This window comes from Corylus avellana, chromosome ca10, assembly GCF_901000735.1.
Source record: "Corylus avellana chromosome ca10, CavTom2PMs-1.0".
Taxonomy (NCBI): Eukaryota; Viridiplantae; Streptophyta; class Magnoliopsida; order Fagales; family Betulaceae; genus Corylus; species Corylus avellana.
In genome coordinates this window covers 123,226-147,868 of record NC_081550.1, presented here as the reverse complement: position 1 = coordinate 147,868, position 24,643 = coordinate 123,226, and the positions used below count along the sequence as shown (strand labels likewise).

At 38.6% G+C, this 24,643-nt stretch overlaps 1 protein-coding gene across 2 annotated transcripts; it reads right to left on the bottom strand.

The window, feature by feature from the left end:
• Positions 1-3: 3 nt before the first annotated feature.
• On the bottom strand, positions 4-24,502 carry LOC132163328 (nuclear pore complex protein NUP214). Of its 2 annotated transcripts, none has more exons than XM_059573575.1 (16): positions 24,003-24,502; positions 17,732-17,900; positions 16,289-16,435; positions 14,286-14,410; positions 13,407-13,519; positions 11,041-11,180; positions 9,469-9,634; positions 8,213-9,293; positions 7,665-7,817; positions 6,247-6,304; positions 4,080-4,213; positions 3,879-4,003; positions 3,312-3,657; positions 2,597-2,795; positions 618-2,492; positions 4-527 (listed from the first exon to the last, which is right to left on the bottom strand). In XM_059573575.1, exons 1-16 carry the CDS (start codon positions 24,435-24,437, stop codon positions 415-417), a joined length of 5,379 nt encoding a protein of 1,792 aa, XP_059429558.1. In that variant the 5' UTR covers positions 24,438-24,502; the 3' UTR covers positions 4-414. The 2 variants fall into 2 exon arrangements, with proteins under 2 accessions (XP_059429558.1, XP_059429559.1); XM_059573576.1 differs by having other exon boundaries at positions 618-2,489.
• Between the last annotated feature and the right edge of the window lie 141 nt (positions 24,503-24,643).

The following is a 24,643-nucleotide window of genomic DNA, read 5'->3' as shown; positions in this document are numbered from 1 at the left end:
ATCTGGATAATTGACTTCACATTCACAATTATACTTCCAGAGTCTTCAAGCACACTGAAATTTTAGTTTTAATTACAAACGATTTGGTCGTTGAGAGAGAAACTATAATTGTCACACAGTTCGACCAACTAAATTAGCCACAACATATAATCTAGAATGAAAAAAAAAAAAAAAAAAAAAGAATGAAAAAAAGAAGAAGAAGAGAGCTTTAACCTGCTAGAAAGCCATATCATTGTACATAACTGGGAATCTATTGTACATATCACGCACGACAGGAAGCCTATGGCCCAGCGAGTCTCTCGTTAAATGTTTTTAGGACGTTATTATTCTATAATTGCCTTCATTGGAATCTGACTGCTGTGATCAAATTAAGCTTCCCATGAGCTTTTATCTATACTATATAATACGGCAAAACTATCTTCTCATCTGTGTGAAGAGCTCAGAAGGTTTTCCAGTACCCCCTGTGCTGCCATTGAATGCAGAGAAACCACTACTACCTTGGCTGCTGAAAGCCCCAAATCCACCACCTAAACATATTCGCATAACATAAATCAGAGAAGACCTCATAAAGAACTTAAATCAAAACACCATGTAAAATAAGATGGATAAAATACCACCTGCCCCGGGGAACCCACCACCAACTAAGGCAGCGCTGCCAGACCCACCACCTGCTGAAGCCATACCTGCAAATCCCCCAACCCCAGAAGCCGCACCAGCAAACCCACCACTAGCCGAAGCCAAACCAGCAAACCCACCAGCAGTAGATGCTACACCAGCAAATCCACCTCCAGGAGAAGCATTTGGAAACCCACCACTTGAACTAGTGCCAGGGAAGCCACCACCAAAACCACTGGGAGACGCAAAACCTGTACCCGGTAGACCAGTACCAAGTTGTCTTGACTGTCCAAAAGCACCGAGAACTGATCCCAGTGCTTGCTGCCCAGATCCAATCTGCGCCGGCTGGCCAAACCCAGTCTGAGTTGGAGCTTGAGCATTCGTCCCAGTACTGAAGCCACCAGAGAATGCAGTCGAACTCATTGGTTGAGATGGTTGTGAGGAGTGGGGAGATTGGAAGCTAAAAGATGCAGGGCGAAACGGCACTTCACTAGGAATTGTCATGTTAAATGCTGAGCTCATCGGACTTGATACTGCATTACCAAATGGATTTGATTTAGGAGCAGCTGGATTGGGGGTTGAGCTGATTCCAAACCCACCAAGGCTTCTCAAAGTAAGTTCAGCTGTGTTACTTTCAGGAGCCTCCTCCTCCATCTCGTCCTCTTCTGTTACTGCAACATCCAGACTTTCATTCTTTTCACCAGCTGCGCTCCCAGAAGTTGAGAGTGGTGTTGGGAACAGAACACGTGCAGCAGATGGCTCTTCTGGTTGAGCATTCAATAAGACATTAAGTGTGGGATTTGCCATGTTAAAACTGGGTTGGCTTCCAGATGCCAGACTCGTTGAAATTTCAACTGCAGCACTAGCTATTCTTGAAGCTTCAAGCTTCGATTTAACTTCACCTTTGGGAGCCTCAGACTGCACAGGTGGTGCTTGTGTACTAGCATCTGTATCTGTTTTTAAACTAAATTTGTCCACGGGAGGCTGTGTCTTAGGATACTCGGAGTTGGACGCTAAAGGAGTATTTGAGGTCACCAATGTTTTAGAAGCCTGCAAGGAAAAGGAACCATAAGGGGCGATTGGAGAAGTGGAAGTTGATGAGGAGGATGTTGAGACTGCTTGGTTAGGATCTGCACTTGAATTAGAAGTGGTGAAAGGTCTGCTTAGTTGAACTGAAGATAAAGAGGTTGGCACAGTTGGAGCAGATAATGAAGAGGAAGGAGGAGCTGTCGTTGAATTGATCATTGGAGATGAGGGAGCTGAAGCTGATACTGGAAATTTCGGAGAAAGTAACACATTTTCACCAGGTTGGCTTCTGCCCACAGGAGCATCAAGCTGAACTTGTCTAGTTAGGCTGGGAGCTGCCTGCACATTAAATGTGGAAGAGGATGGAGATTCATGCTTTTCCTCAGATTCAAAAAGTGAACTTTTTGTAGTTAAAGCCTTATCCTTATTAGTCCCAATTATGTAACTTGTGACCATAGTTTCTTTACTACTTGAATCAGAAATTCCACTGGATTTCTTTGGCAATGACGGTGCCTGTGTGGTTAACATTGTGGGTGTTAATGGTTTCTGATGTCGATTAGTCTCAGACTGCAGCATTGACTTAGCTTCATTTATTGGAACTGAACCAGGCTTATAAGTCATCGCACTGAAGGAAATTTCTGTGGCCATATCGCTAGTTTCCCTAGTGTGATCCTTTTCTGTTACAGGTGAAAACTGAGATGCTGGCAGAGATGACAATGCTGAAATATTGTGTCTTTGCAATGTAGGAGACTTTATCCCCACAGTTTGTGATGGTGCCGGAAGCTGATTAGCACATGTGAATTGATTTGTGCTCTTAGAGGCTTGTTTTGTTGATGTATCCTGAATGCCTGCTAAACACATCAAAATGGAAGAGCAATGATCAGCCACTGTCTCTTATTAAGCTTCCAACTGTAAGCCAAAAAAGGTTTTAAGTTTGCACTTAGTTTTGCATCACCTTTGTTTGGAGATGAATAGAAGAAGGTTAAAGGGTTTGTGCAATCTGGTGGGCGAGCAGCTGCTGAACCATCCAGCAAGCGGGGGTTAGAATGCTGCTTATTCATAGAAAAAGATGACCCACTCATGCTTTCCTTCTCGCATTCTGGCAAAAGGATCCTTTTAACAGTTGTTCTTGAAGGCTCAAAACTAGCCCAACTCTGATGCAGGTCATCAGGAAAAAAAAAAATTATAAGTTGGTCTTTGATCAGTCAGCAGCACTACTTGGTGAGAAGTAAAAATTTTCTTATCACAGTTTGGCAAATTAAGAGAAATGAGGGGATTGAGTTATCTCACCGTGTATGTATCCTAAATGTTCGCATGTAGAGATATATACTTTAATAGATAAAAGAAGTAAGACATTAAAAAAATTTAAACTTTGCTTGCCCCGAGAAGAGATGGTCATACTACACTGCTTCATAGGAATTCCGCAAATACTGGCAGAATAATTTAAAGAAATTCTATTATTAACTAGTGGCAAGAGAAAAACAAATGCAAGCAATCATATCACCAACACTTCAGCAGACTCATTTCACAGATTTGGTCATCAAAGTAAAGCTAATGTCAGTAAGACCAAGTTGAGCTCTGAAACTAAGCATCAATTGACAGAGTATAATATTTAATGCAAAAAGTGGCTTACATAATTATTAGGGAAACTAAAATATAGTAGTCCTTACCCGATCTAGTGAGTCTCTCCTCCTCCTTGCCGTTTCTGGTTCATAACTCTTCACAGCACTCAATTGGTTTCTCCTGGACTGATCTTTAGCAGCAGCAGAACCAGAAGAAAGTAAGAGTTTCTTACTTGAAGGGGTATCACTAACTTTGGCTGCATCTGGAGAGCTGAAAGAGGAATCATAAGGGATCCCTATTGTTTCAAACAACTCTTTTTTGACATTTTTTCGTTTTACAGGCGACTCTATACTCAGAACTGCCATTTGTTTGGAGAGACATTCAGAAAGTTGCTCAGCAGCTGCTGACAGTGAACTAGCTGTGCTATGTAAACTATGTAATGAATGAATTTGTCTGCAACAAGAATGTGTCAAGTAAAAATTAGAAATTATAATTACTTTGGTTCAGAGATCCAAAACTAAATAGTATTCTGCAATTGGCCTGTTTTTGGGATCCCATAAATATACAATAAATGCCAACAAATTAGAAGGAAAAGCTAAATGTTCTATAGTTGAAGTAAAATAAAGAATTTACAGGTAGGATGAATTCACTTATCTTTCATAAAAGCAATATACCTTGAAGGCCTAACTCTACTCTGAAAAGCTCTCTGACCCACATGACCTCCACCATTTTCACCAAATTTATTGACCTCGAGGCTGTTGAAATGCCTTTCCAGTTCAATTAATTGATTGGTCAAATCCTGGGACAGGTAGCAAACACAAAAATTGAACCTCAGGTCGGACAAGTCTATGTCTAGTGAAAAATAACTGTTATACCTGATTCATTTGTAATATATGCCGCCGCTTCAGCTCAAATTCAGAACTCAACTTCTGGCGATTCCAGAGATCCCAATACTGGGTATCAGAAGCTTGTTTAACAATGCCTTCCATGTATATTTTCCTTGCCAAAACTGAGTTAGTCAGACAACTATTTGTAAGTTAAATCACGATACTGACCGATGCATAAGATTGTCAGACAAGACAAGCAGAAAAGATGTAAGGTCACCAGGTGGGATGTGGTCATACAAGTAGGATTCATATTTTTATATTTATCAAAACATTTTTTTACAAGTAATTAAATCTCATTATTAAAGCGTAAAGAGGCACAACCCTAGCACCCAGAAGTATACAAGAGAACCCCTTTTAAGGAGAAAAAGAAGAATGAATGTCCAAAACTCAGGAAAACTTAAAATAATAATAATAATAATAAAAGATTATTGTGTTGCTATCCTCGTGTAATGGGAATTGAACATGATCTTTTTTAGCTCTACCACCAAAGTCTCTTCAAAGCTCCTTGCATTCCATTCTGTCCAAATACACTACATTAAACACAAAGGAGCCAACCTCCAAACTTCCAAAATAGTACAACGTCCCACTTGACCTCCCTAACTCACCAACAACTCTCTCACCCTTCTAGACATAAAACAACACCAAACAGAATGAAAAGCGAACTCTATGAATCTCTTGCTACTTCACAATGAAGAAAAAGGTGATCAATGGCCTCTCCACCCTTCTTGCACGTACAACACCAATCCACCACAACAACGTTCCTTTTTCTCAGGCTGTCCAAAGTCAATATTTTCTCTAATGTCGTTGTCCATACAAAGAACGCTACCCTCAAAAGGGCTTTTAACTCTCCAAATACTCTTCCATGGAAAAAGGGAACCAGTAGATGTGGTTAACACTTGATAATATGACCTTACTTCAAACTTGTTATTTTTGGAAGGGATCCAACATATTTTGTCCACATCTCCTTGCCTTAATACAACATCTCTAAGAAAGAGGAGACCAAATCCATCTCCCAATCATATACTAGTCTGGTAAAAAATATATTCCATTGAATACTCCCATTTCATAACTACATATGATCCGCCACCCACACATCCTTGCACCATGCAATACTATACAAGTCCGAATAAGATATCTTTAACGGTTGTTCCCCACACCACACATCTTGCAAAAAACCTGACCTTTGACCTATTGTCCACATCATATCTAACAAATTTTGAAAATGTTGCCCACCCCCTCCTTATATATTTCCACACTCCAATTCCAAATGACCCCATTACCTCCTTAGAATACCACTACCCCTTAAACTATCATATTTAGACTTCACCACTGATCTCCACAAAGCCTATCCCTCCATAGCATAACGCCATAAGCATTTTCTCAATAGAGCTCGATCAAAAGAAAATCGCAATTGACATGGTCAAAAGTCTTTACAATATCCAGCTTACAAACAACACCTGGAACCTTAGATCTAAGCCTACTATCAATTGGGATTTACCTAAAGATAATATCATATATGTGGAATCAAGTTGGCTCTTTGAAGATAATGTAAAAGTTAAAATGGTAAAATTAAAGGGCCTAATGTATGATAACATCAAATTGTGAGCCCTACTGAGTTTGAAGCAACATGATGCAAATCAATCGAATTATCAAGAGCTTGATGGGTAATATTAATTGTCCACCTTAGGCTTTCCTGATCAAAGTCCACTTTTAGCCTTCTCAACTTTAATATAATGAAAAACCACGCACAGGTTTCAGAGAAACCACTTCAAAGACTAATGCATAACAATAAGAAGAATTTTTTTAAGTTTATCAGACATTTCCATCTCACGCATCTTGAAAAAGTTTTTAACAAGGAATATACTCCTTTTCAAGTAATTCCACTGTAAATGGTACCGTAATTATTCAAGATCACAATTTCATCTCTCATACCTGCTTCCATACTTATTATCTGAGTGCTCGATAAAATATTATGGCACTATAGTAAGAGCATATTAGATGCACATTGTTTGAGATTGCAAGAACCATAAAATTGAGCATAGGACCCTCTAGATGAATCTATAACAATATCCAATATAGATCTCTTAAGGTTCTCAAATTGATGATAAATAATCAATACTGTTCATTCATGTGATTCATTTGCATAGAACAATACCTTGAACAGTTTTATCAAGAAGATTTTGGATCTCTCCAAGTCGTTCATCCATTATCCTCTACAAAGTCCAAAAACAACAAAGATTCAAACGAGTGATAAAATTTAAGAATCACAACAACGGAGAACACAAATGTTATTAAAGAAAAAAGAAAAACACATACATATACTGATATACAGATATACTACCAAAAGAGCAAATGTCTAAAATTCAAACAAGCTTAAGACATGATTATGTATGTATGTGTCTATGTGTGTGTATACATTTTATCAGAATAAAGGGGAAAACTAATGTACAAAAGAAGTGTATAGAAAGCTCTCCTAAAGAATAATAATAAAAAAGAAAGAGAATCCATTATATATATATATATATATATATATAACAATAATTTACTATGTTTCAAGTGCACAAGACCACTCGAACAACAATCTCAAAAATAGTGCAACTCAATAATAGACAGCTCAGCACCACTAAATGTAGGATTATTTCTTTCCTTCCAAATAGTCTCCTTTAACATTCTAAATGAGAAAACTCCTATGCTTTCTGAACCAACTTTTTTATCCAAAGGCACACATTACCTCTTTTTTTTTTGAGCCCACAATTACTTATCAAAAGTAAAGACACACAATTACCTTCTTAGGCATACCCATTTCACTTTAAGACAGAGAATACAAGCAACCATAGCTTGCCCAGCAACCATAGCTCGTTCTTGAGCTGTTTTGACCATTAATTTTAAAAGGGGAGACAATAGAGGTTAGATTCATCAATGCCAAGTTAGGAGCATTTGGCATTCCCAAGTTCCATTTAAGGCTATATTCTTTATTGGTCAACACAGATATTACTGGATACAAATGTTTTTCATTTCATCTACTCTCTAGTTGAATGGTTTTCATAACCTCCCAAATCAGCCAGTTCCAAAGGGAACTTTATTGTCAGACATAAACTCTCCCTGAATTTTGTTTTGGAGGGATGGCGAGGGAAAAGGGGTTGGGGGAGTTACCTTGAGATTCTCTCCTTAAATGATCATTCCCACTAAAAATTTTGTAGGATCGTAGGCTGATGTTTTTATTAGCCACTGCCATCTCTTGCTTTTTTCTTGCAAATGCTAGTCTCCTTATGGCCTATTCCACAGAACGAGAAGACTGGAGAACTTTCCTCTCCTATTACGTCCTTACTTTTAGTATCTATGACTATTACGTCCTTACTTTTAGTATCTATGAAACTCTTTTCCATATTATTGTAAAAAGTAACTAAAGTATGCAACTGGACCTTACTATTTTGATTGAACAGGATCCTTTTGAAAATCTCACAAACCAAGTAGTGACATCATATAAAGCAACTCAAAGCTAGAGCCAACAAGTGCGTAAAATTAATATAAATGACACAGAAGATATGAGCGAGTCAAATACAAAAAAATTACCTTCCATACTCTGCATTTGTCAGAATGGGTCCTCAGGCCTTGCTCCAATGCTTCAACTGAACTTTTATGGTAAATGGTGCAGGCATCCCTGAAACCACCCTCTGCTTCTATAGATTCCAGAAGTGTATCCAGCTCTTTGGTCATCTCATTTATCTGGAAGGAGGAAAAAATGAACAAAACAAGATGAAGGAAATTGCAACAACTTATTTTCAGGAAAACATCTCCCTGTCCCCCACCCAAAAAAAAAAAAAAAAAAACAAGAGAATGAGAATGAGAAGAAAATTGGTGGACTTGGATCTTCCAACAGGTTCGCAACTCTTGACAGAAAAGAAAATTGGACTTGAGAAATTACAATCTAGAAACCTATAGAAATGCTAGCAAGGATGTCCTATTGTGAATTCCAGGAGCATAACATAGCAAACTTTTAAGTCAGTCACAGCTGGGACAGCATTTGTGTTAATCTTAAAAGAACTACACTCTAATGCTGATCTGAACTTCTACTCCCTGAGTATTTGCAAAAATTAAAAGGTATAAGAAATGTACATTACATTTCCAAACTGTTTTGATAAGTTTGGTTCAGAGTTCAGCATGCCTGACTGGGGCAGAGTTCGGTAATCTTCCTTGGAAGGATGAAGCTTATGGTTCGGAGGCTTTCGCAATACAAAATTTTCCTGTACTGACATTTGTGAGCTGCGAAGGGAAGATAATGATTCAATATTCCCTGCTCCTGTTGATGTTCTCTGTGCCCCACCCTGAACTGGTCCACCAGAAAAATTGACTGAAGTAGATGTACCAGAGGAATCCTTTAAGCGAAAAGGTTTTACAGCTAGGCCTCCAGAAACATTTGCAGCATCAAAACTGAGGCCTGAGTTTTCAGTTTGGTTGCCTTGAATAGAACCTGAAGGCAAAAATGAAGATCTTGCATTACTCTCTTTTGGAAATATAAATTTTCCACTTGACCGCGACTGAGATGAAGCACTCTGTAAGTTAGTCGATCCAATGTGTCCCGGTGATTCCTTACGCAGCCCAACACTATTTTGTAAATTTTTTTGGTTTGATTGACCAGGGGTATCAGCAGGATTTCTTCCTACAAAAGAATTGATAGATCCAAGGTCTGCAAATTCTTGACTTCCCGTCTTGCTTGAGTCACTAAACATGTTAAAGGGACCTGCCAAAGATGATTGATCTAATTTTGTGCTTTGCTGTCTGAAAGGGTGTATTTGTTGACCGTCTGCATCTTGGTATGGCTTTGTGGCAGGGACAGTGCAATGGCTATCAGTTTCAAAGGACACTGAATTTACCTGGGATTCAATTTTCCAGCTTTTAGAATTACTTTCTTTGACGGATACAGGACTGGCAACAAAAGGAGGCACTGAACTCTTGCTCACATCAAAAGGCTTTGGATCACTTTTGGCAGAAATCTCGCTCTCTTGTGTCTTAAGTTCCTTGCTGTTTACATCCCCGATATGAAAACCCAGAGATACCTGTTCTAGTTCTGGTTTATCTAATCCAAGTGAAGGTTTGGATAAAGGACATTCTACAGGTACCACCGTATTAGCATCCCCTTCCCACTTTTCCTCATCAGAATGGGCAGAAATAACCTCTGGTGGAACTGAAGTTCCTTGTACACTGCAAAAAAACTTGATTTAATGTCTAATATAGACAAATGTAGTGCAAAAATCATAGTAGCAATGCTCAGGGTGCTCAGAACCACTTAAATGAACTTAGACACCTACTTGTGCAGCACCTGAGTTACATGATACTTAACATAGAGGGAGGTGTGAAAGACATCATAGAGAACTACCTGGCCACATGGAACATGACCAGCTTGCCTTCTAGAGTAAGGCATAGAAGAATGCAATATGGCGAGAGCTCTCTACGTTCCTCAACTCCAAGTTGGATTTTCACTTTCTCATAGAGTGAAACTTTGTCAACACAAAGCCCCAGGATCAAATTATCATCATCATTTTCTGAAAGAATGGGCATATGAGCAAACTTTTAATTAGTGGTGGCAACAGAATCCTGAAAAATAAGCATAAATAAATTCAAACCAGCATGCATGCACGCACACACATATTTACAAGCATTTGTTTGTGCATTTACACATGCATTGAAGTATGTATCTATATGTGTGTATTTATGTATGTATTGATGTATGCGTGTGTGCATGTGCGCACTTTTTATTATGAATAATAATTTATTAGAAGAAAAGACAAAGCCCTCATACATGAAAGAGTATACAAGAGATACAACCATCCTAAAGAAGCCTAAAATCTAAAAAGTTTAACAAGATCTACAAGATTCGAAGAGGAAAAATTAGGAACATAGACTACAGCCCAATCTAAGAGAGATTTCAAAAAAAAAAATCATTTTTTTAAGAATTTTTTTTATAAGAAAAATCATTAACAATGTAAGGTGCCTCCAGGTACATGAAAAGTATACAAGAGAAAACACCTAGTTAGAAGGAGAAAAAAAAAAAAAAAAAGAACATGAAAATCATGATAATTGTTTTAATAAGTAAACGAAATATCATTAAAAAGCACAAAATAGGCAACCCAAGTACACATATATAAGAGATACACCTAGCTAAAAACAGAAAAAATGTCAAGAAAATGATGAAAAGAAAAAAGAGGATTTTAAACATAGCACATTGGAGTCGCAGTCCTAAAAGAGGTGCCGATTTCTCTCTCCAAATGCTCCACACTAAGAACAGAGGAATAACTTTCCAAATAGCCTCTTTAGTATGTCCCCATCCTTGGGTCTTCCAACAATGTGTGTGTGTGCATTTATATATGCATTAATGTGTTTTGCGGGTGTGTATTTATGTATGGTTACATAGGGGCACGCGCGCACACACACACACACACACACCACATATTTAAGTGTGTATGTGTGTGTATTTATGCATGCATTGATGTATGCTTATATGTCTATTTGTGTGCGTGAGAGAAAGAGAGAGACAAGCAGCAAGGCAATTGAAGAAACGGGGTTAGCAAAGCGCTTATAATATCTCACTGACTATTAAATTTTTTATAGAAAAACCTGATAGTAGACATAATATTCAGTCGTCTAAACACTATGATGAGGGTCATGGAATTCATTATAAACACACATAAGCACAGAAAAATATGGACTTCAAAGTAGCAGCACCCTAATGTGTATATAGGATCTTCAAGTCATCTAGCCTCTTAGAGGATAAATAGAAGAGTTTGGAGATTTAGAGGTAGATGAGCTATTCAAATTTTCATGTAGAAAGCAAATGTTTATGTAATAAATGTATAACACAAACTGATGATTCATAGTAACGGGAAAAAAACCATGTAAAACAAAAAGATCACTTCATCCATTTGCTCTAATAGGATACAATTTTGAGCACCTTGAAGCTCAATCCTCGGCAGCCATTTGTCTTGTTCAATATCGACGACTGCAACTTCATTTATCTCATCACCTGGTGACCAACCAAGCAACACAATATGTCCATCTGTATTCTTCCTATTAGCAGTAATTGCAAGCTCACTGTTGTAACATGCAAAAAAAAAAGTTGGGCATCACCTAATCTGTTCAATATTATCATCGTGCAAGAAATTTTTTATTTTTTATAAGTATATAAGGATTTGGAGGTGTGGGGAATCGAACACAAGGAAATACTTTTTTTTTTTTTTTATAAGTAAACACAAGGAAATACTTAATTGGAAGTAATAAGATTACACATAGCTAAATGATTTGAAAATGAAGAATGTAGAGGAAAAGAATTATGAGCAAATGGGTCGGTTTTTTCACATACGAGATGCAATGAGTTACTTAGAAACAATTATGAATCAAAGGGGTTTCTAACTAAACACCCCAAAATACATGTCCAATCATAATAATTACTCGTATACAGAGCTGGGCAAAAGGCTGCTTAAACAAGTAACCAGGGCACATGAATTTGGTGAAAAAGTGGCATTCATGAGTTCGGTGACTGAAATAGAAAATCTGATCAGAACACTAGTCTTCTACAAACTCTCTCCATGAACAGAGCATGTCATTTACATACAACTTGAAATTACCTTCTTATCTAGAATATATGTTTAGGGCAGTTTTTACTTTTGGCTTCTGGCATGTTTGGAAGGAACTCTCCTCCATGTGATACACTTTTTTATTTATAAGGAAATAACCATTTCTCTAAAACAATTAAGAAGTGTTTCTAAATGCAGAGAGACATTTCCCCCCCCCCGCCCTTTTTTTTTTTTTTTTTTTTTTTTGATAACGTAGGAGAACTTTACTCAGATTAATTGATAACGTAGGTGTTACATGCTGCTCAAGTGAGGCGAGGGTGTGAAGATAGGTTGTGGTGGAATTCTTCCAAAAGAGGCCGATTCAAGGTCAAGCTCCTGTACGCCGCCTTGGCGAGTCCTGTTGGGGGAGGATTTCCGTGGAAGAGTGTGTGGCGTACCCAAGCTCCTCTGAGGGCGAGTTTTTTTGTGTGGTCGGCGGCTTTGGGAAAAATTTTGACCCTGGACAATCTTAGAAAGCGACGGGTGATTGTGACAAATAGGTGTTGTATGTGCAAGAAGTCCGAGGAGACGGTGGATCATCTTCTCCTTCATTGCGAGGTAGCTTATACTTTGTGGAGCACCTTCTTCGGGCGGTTTGGGTTGTCTTGGGTGATGCCGAAGAGGGTTTCGGATTTGCTCGCTTGTTGGTGGTCTTCGGGGAGGAGGGAGAGTGCCGCGGTGTGGAAAATGGTGCCTACGTGCTTTTTTTGGTGTCTATGGAGGGAAAGGAATAATAGGTGCTTTGAGGATGTGGAGGGGACTTGGGAAGACATTTTAGCCTCTTGCTTTCAAACTTTGTATCTTTGGACCGTTGCGCATGTCTCTCCTGTTTCGATTAGTTATGATGATTTTCTTCTTCGTTTTTCTCCTTCTAGTTAGGTGATCCTATTGTATACTCCCAGTGTACCTTGGGGCGCCTATATGCTTTTTAATAAAACTTCTTATTACTTATCAAAAAAAAACTTTACTCAGATTAATTGCACGTCGCAAACGCATACTGTACAACAATCCTTACCGTTAATCAAACTCCTACGGGTAACTGACCCCACCCGCCAGAATCAGTTACCAGGTAACCCAGGAGCTTTCACCCCTGATGGGCTAAGCAGTTTTCCCCTATATTCAGGGTTAATCATATTCACAACATAATCCGATAAACTTGGACAGATCTTCGTCTTTTTTTTTTTTTTTTTGGGTGGGTGGGGGCCCAGCGGTGGGAGGCGCAAAGAGCAACAGTTGTGGCTTCTCTACAACACATAGGCAAGACATTATGAGCCTGTTTGAAATTGCATTGGGAAATATAGCTTTTATTTATTGAAGAAGCCAAAAATAGCTTGTTAGAAAGAAAAAAAAAAAAAAAAACCTCATTTTCAAGCTTCTCCAAAAAGTGTGTTTTGGGCTTTTTTAGAGCAAAAAAGTATGTTTTTGCGTTTTTTACCAAACGGAACTATTTTTGCTTGGCACAAATTTTTATGTACTAAAAGAACCTTTTAAGCTCTTTAAGGCAATCCCAAACAGTCTCTACATTCAAATAATTTGATCTAGTAAACAAGATCCAAAAAGAGCAGGATTGGTCAAAATTCAGACATGCTTCCATAATTAGTATATTAAGGCAAAATTAACTGCAGCAGGCAACACTAAAATATATTCATTAATTCTGAATGTCAAACAGTCAAAAACCTTCAGGTGTGAAATTTACAACACATACCATTGTTCTAAATAGCTCAAGAATAAATGCGGTCCACTTCCAGAGGGCAAAATGTCATCACTAAAACCTAGAAACATATCATAAAACGATACCACAACTGGCTCGAAAGAACCCTACAAGAACAATTTCACAAAATCAATGCTCAAAACTATAACAGTACATACAGATTTTTAAGTAAATACAATACATATGCAAAATATTTATATAATTGCAGCACAACAGCGACCCCAAGTTGCACTCCTTACATTTAAGTGCGTGAATTTGCCAAATAGTGACATGTCAATAAGGCAGCCTAGTTAATGCTCTTTTACTATTATTTGTATTATATGAAAAATATTTAGGAGTTGAAAACCTGATTGCTTCATTATAGACCACAAAAATGTAGAAAGTATCAAAATCTATAAATCCGCATTCTGCTAGAGGCCTCCATTTCATACCAACAGATGAGGTAGACAGGGAAATATAATACGAATCAAAAGTATGAACCAATATTTGTACTATCATAAATGGTAAAGTCAATGATCTTAATTATCTTTTACCTATCAAAAAAAAAAAAAAGATCTTAATTATCTTTTCTTTTTCTTTTTCTGTTTGCTGTGGAAAAAAGGGTGTGTGTGTGTGTGGGGGCAACATGATTGTACTGGGTTTCTAACCCAAGAGTGATCCTCCTTTTCTAATCCAACATGAAAGCGAAACATATTGAGTGTATCTATTCTTTCATAAACAACAATTTGGTCACTAAATTGGCTTTTACAGCCACCCAATTGTAATGAATAAGCAGTAGAAAGGAAATATGCATTGCTAGCTCATCTTATATAAGAACTCTAACAAACTTTACAATAAGTTCAGGATCAGTATCCAAAAAGTAGTGTGACTAACATCAGTAATTTTGCCATCTTTGCTTCTGATAACTTGGACAATGTAATTTTCCTCTTTGCCATCCGCAGTATGTTGAAAGCACCCTAGAATAATGCAATCAGGACGAACCCACCTGATAGAATCCACTGGAACAATTATTCAAGAAATATTTTAGTTTCAAAGCCAAAGAATGTGGAATATTTTTTACAGAACAAGGCAAAAAGAGAAGAAAGGTTGCATCTTACAAGAGAGAACACAATTTTGTATAAGCCAATGAACTTTAGCTAGAATAGAAACTCTCCACCCATAAGAATGGGAAGAGGGTGAGCTCCGTCATTTCAAGACCCATCAGGTATATGTGAATTATCAATTAAAAAATGAAAGCATAGTATCTCCATCAACAGCTTAAGTTACGAAGCAAACAAAATCTGTAAATACCAGTTAACCTGAGGAAAAATCAAGACAATATGTACTAGTTCCGAGTCTCGTATAAGTTTTTGATATAGGTATACCATCGTTAAAACATATTAGAACTGTATAGAGCACATTAAAAAAATAAATATCAAATCTAACCATTTAACATTACAGACTCTCACCTATAAACTCCAAGAAATCTCATGTGTCTGCGGCCAAATGTCAAATATGAGTACTTCCAAAGACATGTTCTAGTTATTATAGGTGGCATTACTTAAAGAATGCAAGTACACATACACATGAATTGGCCAAATGTCAAATATGGGTGCTTGCAAAGACATGTTCTAGGAATTATAGGCGGCATTCCTTAAAGAGGATGCAAGTACAAGGAAATCTTTGGAAAATGAGCCGGGTACAACTATAAATGGCATGTTTTGAAAACGACATAAGCACAACAAATTGACACATGAAGAGTCTAACCTTTTGTCTCTCTTTGCTGTGTCAAAAAGAAAATTAAGTTGGACTCTAACCTTTAATCAGAGGTATATTGGAGAAATTCCAACACTCGACATCCCTTAAACAGCACAAAATTAACTCCCAAACAAAGCAATTGTAATTTACTACGGTTGTCCAAAGATTAATATAGCATATCTGCAGCCGGTGTGAAGGAAAAGTGATACTAGGAATTCTTTTCTAAATTCTAAAACAACTTTAGACCCCCTTTTAAATTGCATATGTGAAGACTGCAACATTATCAAAAGGACAAGAAACCACAGGATACTGCCCTCTGTGAGGAGATATTTCTTCTCACATGATCCAAGGAATTTTACTTCTTCAAAAACTTTAGGCACAACAACTCTGCCATCCCTGAACTAGCAAGGATTAGAATACAAGTGGATGAAATCAGAACTAGTGGAAGGAATAGGAATAACTATTACATTCCACCCTTCTTCATTCTCAGTAATAACTATTCATTTTCCTAATGGAATACCCATTCTCCGTACCAAACGAGGCCTAAGGGTTTATCCAATTCCAAAAGCACATAGAAATAATAAGGAACCATTCAGCCAGATCTAGTTTGATAAAGAATTGCAAGAAAAAAAAAAAGGCATGCAAGTTTCACAACATTTAAGAAAAAAACATCAATTAGCATCTACAGATGAGAATTCTTTGGCAGCTCAATACAGCTAATGAATATTATTCTCGAAATGCAGGAAAAATAAGGCGTGCAAGTGGAATTTCACAACATGAAGAAAAAAAAATACATCAATCAGCATCTACAGGTGTAGAATTCTTTGCCAGCTCAATACAGTTAATGAACATTATTCTCCAAGGTTTCTAATCAATTTTCCAAGAATTAGTCCCTCTGTTTTGACACCTTTGACAAGTGCCAACTAACAGAGTTTACATGCCCCAAAATTACACAAATAAGTCAAATGTATATGCTAGGAATTCATTAAAGGCATAAACTACCAAGAAATTCTTGTCATTGAATTAACTGAGCAAGACAAAAGACTTCAATCGAATTAGGAAAAAAAAAAACAACTGCACACCATATAGATGAGGAAACAATCAATAGATTGGAATTTAATTAAAAAGAAAGTAAAAACCTTTTACACTGCAGCTCACATCTGAATCTCCAATCCATGACTTGAATGATAGTGACATGCACAACCGCTCCTCAAATCTTGAAGAGAGAATGCTAAGGGCATTTTTTCTTGCCACAGCAACAAATTCACCTTTTACACTCCATTCAACTATGATAAAGCAAAAACTTAAAATAAGCAAGAGAAAAAACTATATAAGAGAGAGAAAAAAAAAAAAAAACACCTTTATACCAAATTCCTTTTTCTTCTTTCTTTTTTTTTTCGGTTTTTTATACCACATTCATAACAGAAAGTATACATCACCAAGAATAATCTTCTCTTATGTAGTTTTCAAGCAAATCCTGACAATGTAGCATAACTAAAAGATAAAGGCTTCCAGAAAGAAAAGAAAAGGAGAAAAAAATTCGTGTCAACAGACGCATGAAAACAACAACTTGGAGCAATGAGTTGATGTGCCAAAAGGAGAAAGTTTTGCAGTTTTAAATATGGAGTGAAGCTTAAGTGAAGAGTTTGGACAACTATTGGTTACTTGTTCCTTTTGGTGACTGATGCATCCAGAGGTTTCTTTTAGTTCACAGGGTACTAAGAAAGGTGATTCCCAAAACTGTAATGCAGGAAAAGTGTCCTATTGGCTTATGTAGAAAATGCAGTGAAACATAGAGATTGGGTCTCTTACAAGGCCAAGGCCCACAGGTGGTACCTACCACTCATGTCAGTCTAAACAGTTCGGAAATTATATTTCCTAATAAGACATCTATGTGGACCATTTTACATACAAAATAAGGTCTCCCTTACGGATACCTTTTAAAGAAGTAGCACCACTAAGAGTATTATTATTCATTCGCAAAAACAAAGAGCTGTCTTCCAGTAAGTCTTACTTTACAACTAAAAAGAAGGAGAAGCACTCTGACCAGAAATATCACAAAATTAGTAGGAAATATTTCAAATTATTTTTTTGGTAAGTACAAATTATGTTTTGACTCAATACTTCTACAGAGGTAAACCTGGTGGTTTACTTAATATAATCATGTGAAGAATTTTTCACATTACATTCAGTGTTGCTGATATGACCACCATATAAATCATCGTCAGTTCTTTACACTCAACGTTTTAGTAGGCAGACTTTGTGTCACTCGCTCTTAGTCTTTCGTTTTCCATTTCAAAAAAAAAAAAAAAAAAAAAAAAAAAACAGGTATTCATAACAATTGTAATTTAAAACCAAAAACAAAAAAAACAAAAAAACTTTTTGTTCTTGAGCATTGGCGCATCAGAATAATAAAATAATGAAATTCGTAATGATGTTACAGTGTGCTAATGTGAGAATGTAGCATAAACGCATCTGTTGGAGACACAAGGATGCAAATGTCACATCAGCAGGAAAGAGTAATTACTAAAAACTGGATGTGACTCATATCATAGAATAAAAGACAACAGGATATAACATACCAGCATCGACATTGTCCATTACATCTTTAAATGGCCCATCAACCACTCCATGATATAGCTTCCCAGAATTTGAAAGAACAACATAAGAATGTTCTGACTTTTTTCTCCATTTAAAATCCTTGACAAAGCTTGATTCATCGAGTGAACGTGAGAAAGATGGTCTAGGTTCCTGCGTAATGGGCAGTAGAAATAAAATATGAAAGAGAAATTTTCAGTTGCTGGCGATTTGAATAAGCAAATGCCACTACAAAGACAATTTTAAATATAAATTGAACCAAATCAATTTGATTGCTGCTTTCAGATGGATAGACAATGATGTTTCACCCTACACATTTGCTTCTTCTTCTTTTTTTGTTGTTGGTCCTGGAAGGTTTGGAATGTCTATCATTAAGTTTATATATATATATATATATATATATATATGGATAGACAATGATGTTTCACCCTACACATTTGCTTCTTCTTTTTTCTTTTTTTTTGTTGTTGGTCCTGGAAGGTTTGGAATGTCCATCATTAAGTTTATATATATATAAGACAGGCCTAGCATACTCAAAAGTGTAAAATTTGCTTAGCATCCAATTTCACTATGATTATCCTAATAAAGAATGAGTTTTTTATTTGCATCCACATCATTTTAATGTAACCCCAAGTGGCGTTTTAACAAAAGGAGAAGAGGCTTTGAAGAGAAGTGGATTAAATCATGAGTAGTTGCTCTGAGTATATTAAATTTAAGAAGTCTTGTCAGTGACACTGCATGCTGCTCTTTCAATGTATGTAGGGCTAGTAAAAAGTATGCCATATGAAAGATCTGTGTAGAACCAACTACGGCCAACAGAAAGTGAAGTGTCCACATGCAAAGCAAAACTATACAGCATCAAGAAATAATAGAAGTTTCATGCTGAATTGATGTAGGACATGTGTGTCCCCACCCCCAAGAATAAATAGTTTACTTTTAATCCTTTTCCTACTAGGAGTATATTTACTTTTCCTATTAGAATAATGTTTACTTTCCCTACTAGGATTATGTTTAGTTTCCTACTAAGATTAGATTTACTTTCTCTACTAGAAGTAGGTTTACTTTTTCTCCAAGGATTTCTCTTCTATAAATAGGCTAGCTTATTATGTAAAACTCAATCAATGGAATTATTATAAAATTAGAGAATTCTCTCTCAAATACTCTACGGAGTTTTATCCTTCTTTTAGCCTGCGGGCTTGTTTTTATTTTTTGGGTAGAAGACGAAGACGCTTCTCCTTGCAGAATCAAAGACGCTGCTCTTTGATTAGTTACTTTAGTCTTCCGCTACGTCAGTTGGTATCAGAGCAGGCTTTATCCTGATCATGACCAATCAGCGCAACGGTGACGATTCCCTTAACGACGCTGCTCGTGACAGGGAGGCTCCTTGGAGAGCCGAATTCCAAGAGTTCCAGTAGATCCAGCAAACGATGCAACAGGAGATGCGCCAGATGCGGGAGATGATAGAGCGCATGCACATAGGTCCTAATCATAATCACAGGGGCAATGATGCCCATGATGACAATGGGATCTGAGTGAGGCCTATTCCTCACCAACAACCTGCACCCATAAACCGACCACCGGCCTATGATGATCTTAGTGACGATGAAGACTTCGCTGAAGGAGTATTCGGACGGGACATTGGGGTAGGTCAAAGGGGAGGATTACGTAGAGGAGTCGGTCGTGGCGGCACAGGCTTCAAAGGTTATGAACGCGGTGGAGCTGGCCATATGGGGAATGTCTATGAAGGCACTGGCTACCGGGATGCTTATGGAGAGCAACCCAGACGTCAAGATCATGGTAGGGAGGGAATCCCACTTTCCCGATCCTTAGTAATTCAACGTTTACTCTTGACCCCGAGGCAAGAGGATCAATCTCAAAGGCACAAGATTTTTCGTACTCGCTGCACAGTCAACCAGAGGGTATGTGATGTGGTTATTGATAGTGGAAGCGGGGAGAACGTAATGTCTAAGGAGATGGTTTCAACGTTGGGTTTGAAAATTGAGAAGCACCCAGCTCCATATAAGATCAGATGGATCAAGCAGGGAACCGAGACACTAGTAACCGAGAGATGTCGTTTCACATTTTCGATCGGTAAGCATTACTCGGATTCTATTTTGTGTGATGTTGTGGAGATGGATGCATGCCACTTAATCCTGGGAAGACCGTGGCAGTTTGACGTGGATGCCCAGCAGCAAGGAAGAGCCAATGTCTACACTATCTTTTGGGATGGTCGGAAGATAACATTTCGACCCTTACAAGAAGTCGAAAATTCTACTCATTCCAAGGGAAAGCTGGTCCTCCTATCCACTGGATCAGGATTTATAGAAGAAGTTAAGGAGGCCCGAGACATCATAGCATTGGTGACCGAGGGTACCCCGAGCTCCGTCTCACAAGAAGTTCCCAAGATAATGCAACCGATGTTAGAAGAATTCCAAGACATCATGCCTGAAGAGATGCCCGAAGGATTGCCGCCCATGAGAGATATCCAGTACTATATTGACTTAGTGCCGAGAGCAAGTCTCTCGAACTTGCCACATTATTGAATGAGCCCAAAGGAGAATGCTATTTTGCAAGAGCAGGTAGAGGGGTTAATTCGGAAGGGACACTTGCAAGAGAGTATGAGTCCATGCGCAGTACCGGCCCTACTTGTACCGAAGAAAGATGGGAGTTGGCGAATGTGCATGGATAGCCGGGCAATCAACAAGATCACGGTCAAGTATCGGTTTCCTATTCCCCGAATAGGTGACATGTTTGATATGCTATCTGGGGCTAAGATTTTTTCGAAGATTGACTTGAGGAGTGGATATCACCAAATCCGTATACGACCGGGAGATGAATGGAAAACTGCGTTCAAGACTAAAGAGGGGCTTTATGAGTGGATGGTGATGCCTTTCGGCCTTTCGAATGCACCAAGCACTTTCATGCGACTCATGAATCAGGTACTGAAACCTTTTATCGGAAAATTTGTCGTTGTCTATTTCGATGATATTCTTATCTATAGTCGCAACCCGGTGGATCACATGGATCACGTGAGGAAAGTGTTGGAGGTCCTCCGTGAAAATAAGTTGTTTATCAACTTAAAGAAGTGTAGTTTCATGATGGATCAGTTACTCTTCCTCGGATTTGTAGTCGGTGCCAATGGAATCCGAGTGGATGAAGAGAAGGTGAGAGCAATCTGAGAATGGCCCACGCCCAAGTCAGTGGGAGAAGTAAGAAGTTTCCATGGGTTAGCAACTTTCTATAGAAGGTTCGTTCGGAATTTCAGCAGTATTGTAGCACCGATCACTGAGTGTATGAAGAAAGGAAAATTCAACTGGGGTGACGAAGCCGAGCGAAGTTTCTCAATCATCAAAGAAAAGCTATGCACAGCACTTGTACTTGCCTTACCTGACTTTGACAAGCTATTTGAAGTTAAATGTGATGCATCAATCGTCGGGATAGGAGCTGTGTTATCTCAAGAAGGGAAGCCCGTAGAATTTTTTAGTGAAAAGCTCGGAGAAGCAAGACAGAAGTGGTCAACATATGAGTTGGAGCTTTATGCTGTCTTGAGAGCCCTCAAGGTGTGGGAGCACTACCTGATCCAACGAGAGTTTGTCCTCTATACTGACCATCAAGCATTAAAGTTCATCAATAGTCAAAAGAATCTGAATCGGATGCATGCTCAGTGGGTTTCTTACATCCAACGGTTCACTTTTTCTCTCAAGCATAAGTCGGGGAAACTGAATCGTGTAGTTGACGCTTTAAGCCGCCGAGCTACCCTGTTGACCACCATGAAAGCTGAAGTGACTGGATTCGAGTGCCTAAAGGAGTTATATGAGGAAGATGAAGATTTTGGTGAAACCTGGAAGCATTGCAAGGTGGGGCAACCAATTTCTGAGATACATATTCAGGAGGGGTATTTATTTCGTGGGAATCGGCTGTGCATTCCGAGGAGTTCCTTACAGGAACAAATAATCCGAGAATTACATGCTGGAGGTTTGGGTGGTCATCTGGGAAGAGACAAGACTATTGCTCTGGTAAAGGAGCGGTATTACTGGCCGCAACTGAAGAAAGAAGTAAGTAATTTTGTCCGACGATGCCAGACTTGTCAGGTCGCCAAGGGACAAACCCAAAATACGGGATTATACATGCCTCTACCAATACCAGAAGCACCGTGGGAAGATGTATCCATGGATTTTGTATTGGGTCTCCCGAGAACCCAACGAGGAGTAGATTCTATAATGGTAATTGTGGATAGATTTTCCAAAATGGCTCACTTTGTTGCTTGCAAGAAAACATCTGATGCGGTTCAAGTGGCCAATCTATTCTTCCGAGAGGTGGTTCGATTGCATGGAGTCCCTAAGTCTATCACTTCTGACCGAGACACCAAGTTCTTGTCTCACTTTTGGCGAACATTATGGAGGCGGTTCAACACAGCATTGAACTTTAGTAGCACGAGCCATCCGCAGACGGACGGGCAGACAGAAGTTGTTAATCGAACTCAAGGTAATTTACTTCGATGTATTGCAGGTGACAAACCGAAGCAGTGGGACCTGGCTTTAGCTCAGGCTGAGTTTGCCTACAATAACATGGTGAATCAATCTATTGGGAAGGCACCATTTGAAGTTGTCTATGGGAGAACTCCGGGACTTGCAGTAGATCTTGCAGCTTTAACTAAGCTACCCGGTGCAAGTGTGGCAGCGGAGCATTTAGCAGAACGGGTGAAAGCTACCCAAGAGGGAGTTCGTCAGCATCTAGAAGAATCCTATGCTAAGTACAAGACGGCAGCAGACAAGGGTTGGCGATCGAAGATTTTTCAAGAAGGAGATCTTGTGATGGTGTATCTACGCAAGGGGCGACTGCCAACTGGTACCTCTGGAAAGCTGAGGAATAAGAAGTATGGTCCATGCAAGGTATTAGAAAAGATTAACGACAATGCATATGTCATCGATCTTCCAGAAGAAATGGCGATATCCTCAACATTCAACGTGGCAGACATTTTTGAATATTTTCCACCAGAGGAGTCAGAACTTACCTCGAGGACGAGTTCTTTTCAAGAAGGGGAGACTGATGTAGGACATGTGTGTCCCCACCCCCAAGAATAAATAATTTACTTTTAATCATTTTCCTACTAGGAGTATATTTACTTTTCCTATTAGAATTATGTTTACTTTCCCTACTAGAATTATGTTTACTTTCCTACTAAGATTAGATTTACTTTCTCTACTAGAAGTAGGTTTACTTTTTCTCCAAGGATTTCTCTTCTATAAATAGGCTAGCTTATTATGTAAAACTCAATCAATGGAATTATTATAAAATTAGAGAATTCTCTCTCAAATACTCTGCGGAGTTTTATCCTTCTTTTAGCCTGCGGGCTTGTTTTTATTTTTTTGGGTAGAAGACGAAGACGCTTCTCCTTACAGAATCAAAGACGCTGCTCTTTGATTAGTTACCTTAGTCTTCCACTACGTCATGAATGTTTTTATTTCTACATGTAACCTTCACTAAAGATGAGTAAAATGAAATTTTTATAGGCATTGTGCTATATTTTGGTTTATCTGCTTGTTCAATAATGGGACATGACAGCTCCCAGCACCTCACACATACTATTTACCTCCCCCTCTTCTATCAAACACTGTGGTGCGGAAAGGAACCAACAATTTTACTACTAACAATGCAGTAATCCATGTTGCACATGATAAACAGCATTCTTAGCAACAGGGATTAGTATTTGGGTTTATCTCAAAATCGAGCTAAATATGTGTTACTGTCTTTATTGTCCAACATATATAAGCTCTTGGACATCTTATCCTTGTAAGCCAGTTTTTCAAGAGTGAGTTCTACCTGAAGTTTGTATCAATATGGGGCATAAAACAAATAATGAAAACTTTTAATGGTCCTTTGGCTCTATAAAAATTACCAAGGCAAAAACAGTAAAGAATCGAGTTTCCATTTGGAGACAAGATCAAACAAAAGTTATGCTAAAGAAGACGCAACAATGACCTCACCAATTGAATGGAATAACATGAATTGACCATAAGAATTATTATTATTTTTTTAGATAAGTAAACCAATCTTGTTAAAAGCTTAAGGCGCCCCTAAGAACACAGGAATTATACAAAAGCAACACCCTAACTAGCAAGGGCAATTGCGTATAAGAATTCGAAAGAGAAGATTGGTCAAGCTCATGTAATCATACGCATTGCAGCTCTAATGAAAAGCATAAGAATTGAACTAGAATGAACAGAAATGAAAGGGTAGGGTAGCGTAGCGTACCTTATTGAGAAGCGAAGTAAGAGGGAAAAAATGGACATTTCGATCAATAGAAGCAGCGAGGGTAGAATTTTCGGCGGAGAAAGCCAAGATGTGAACCTTGCCGATGGGAACATCCACAACACTCAACTCCTGAATAGAAGAGCCACTTCCCTTGTCCTTGATGTCCTTGGCCGAGGCAATAACGTCCTCCGTCCTAGCAACACAAAATCCACCGGAATGGGCAACGAAGATGAGACCGCGGAGCTCGGAGACGGCGAGGGGCTGAGAGGGAGGGCTTTCGGCATCGAAGTTGGAGTCATGGGGTTTGATCGGCACGGGCTCGCCGATCCTGTCGAAGTAGTAATCGGTGGTGCCCACGTTTCCACCTTCAATCTCATCTTCTAATTCTACTATCTTCGGTCCATTATTACTTGTGTTATCATCGGAGGGAGCCATTGTAGATGAACCCTAGCTGTACGCACCCGGGAGAGAGAGAGAGAGAGAGAGAGAGAAAAGGGCTTTGGGCGGGAAGAGAAGAGTAACGTGAGTCCTCACTCCTGGCCTTTAACACGCTTCCACTCGGAAAAAGCAGTGCCAAGTGCCAACTACGAAAATGGAAATTCTGTTTCCCACCTACAATGTTTCTGATATTGTATATTTCA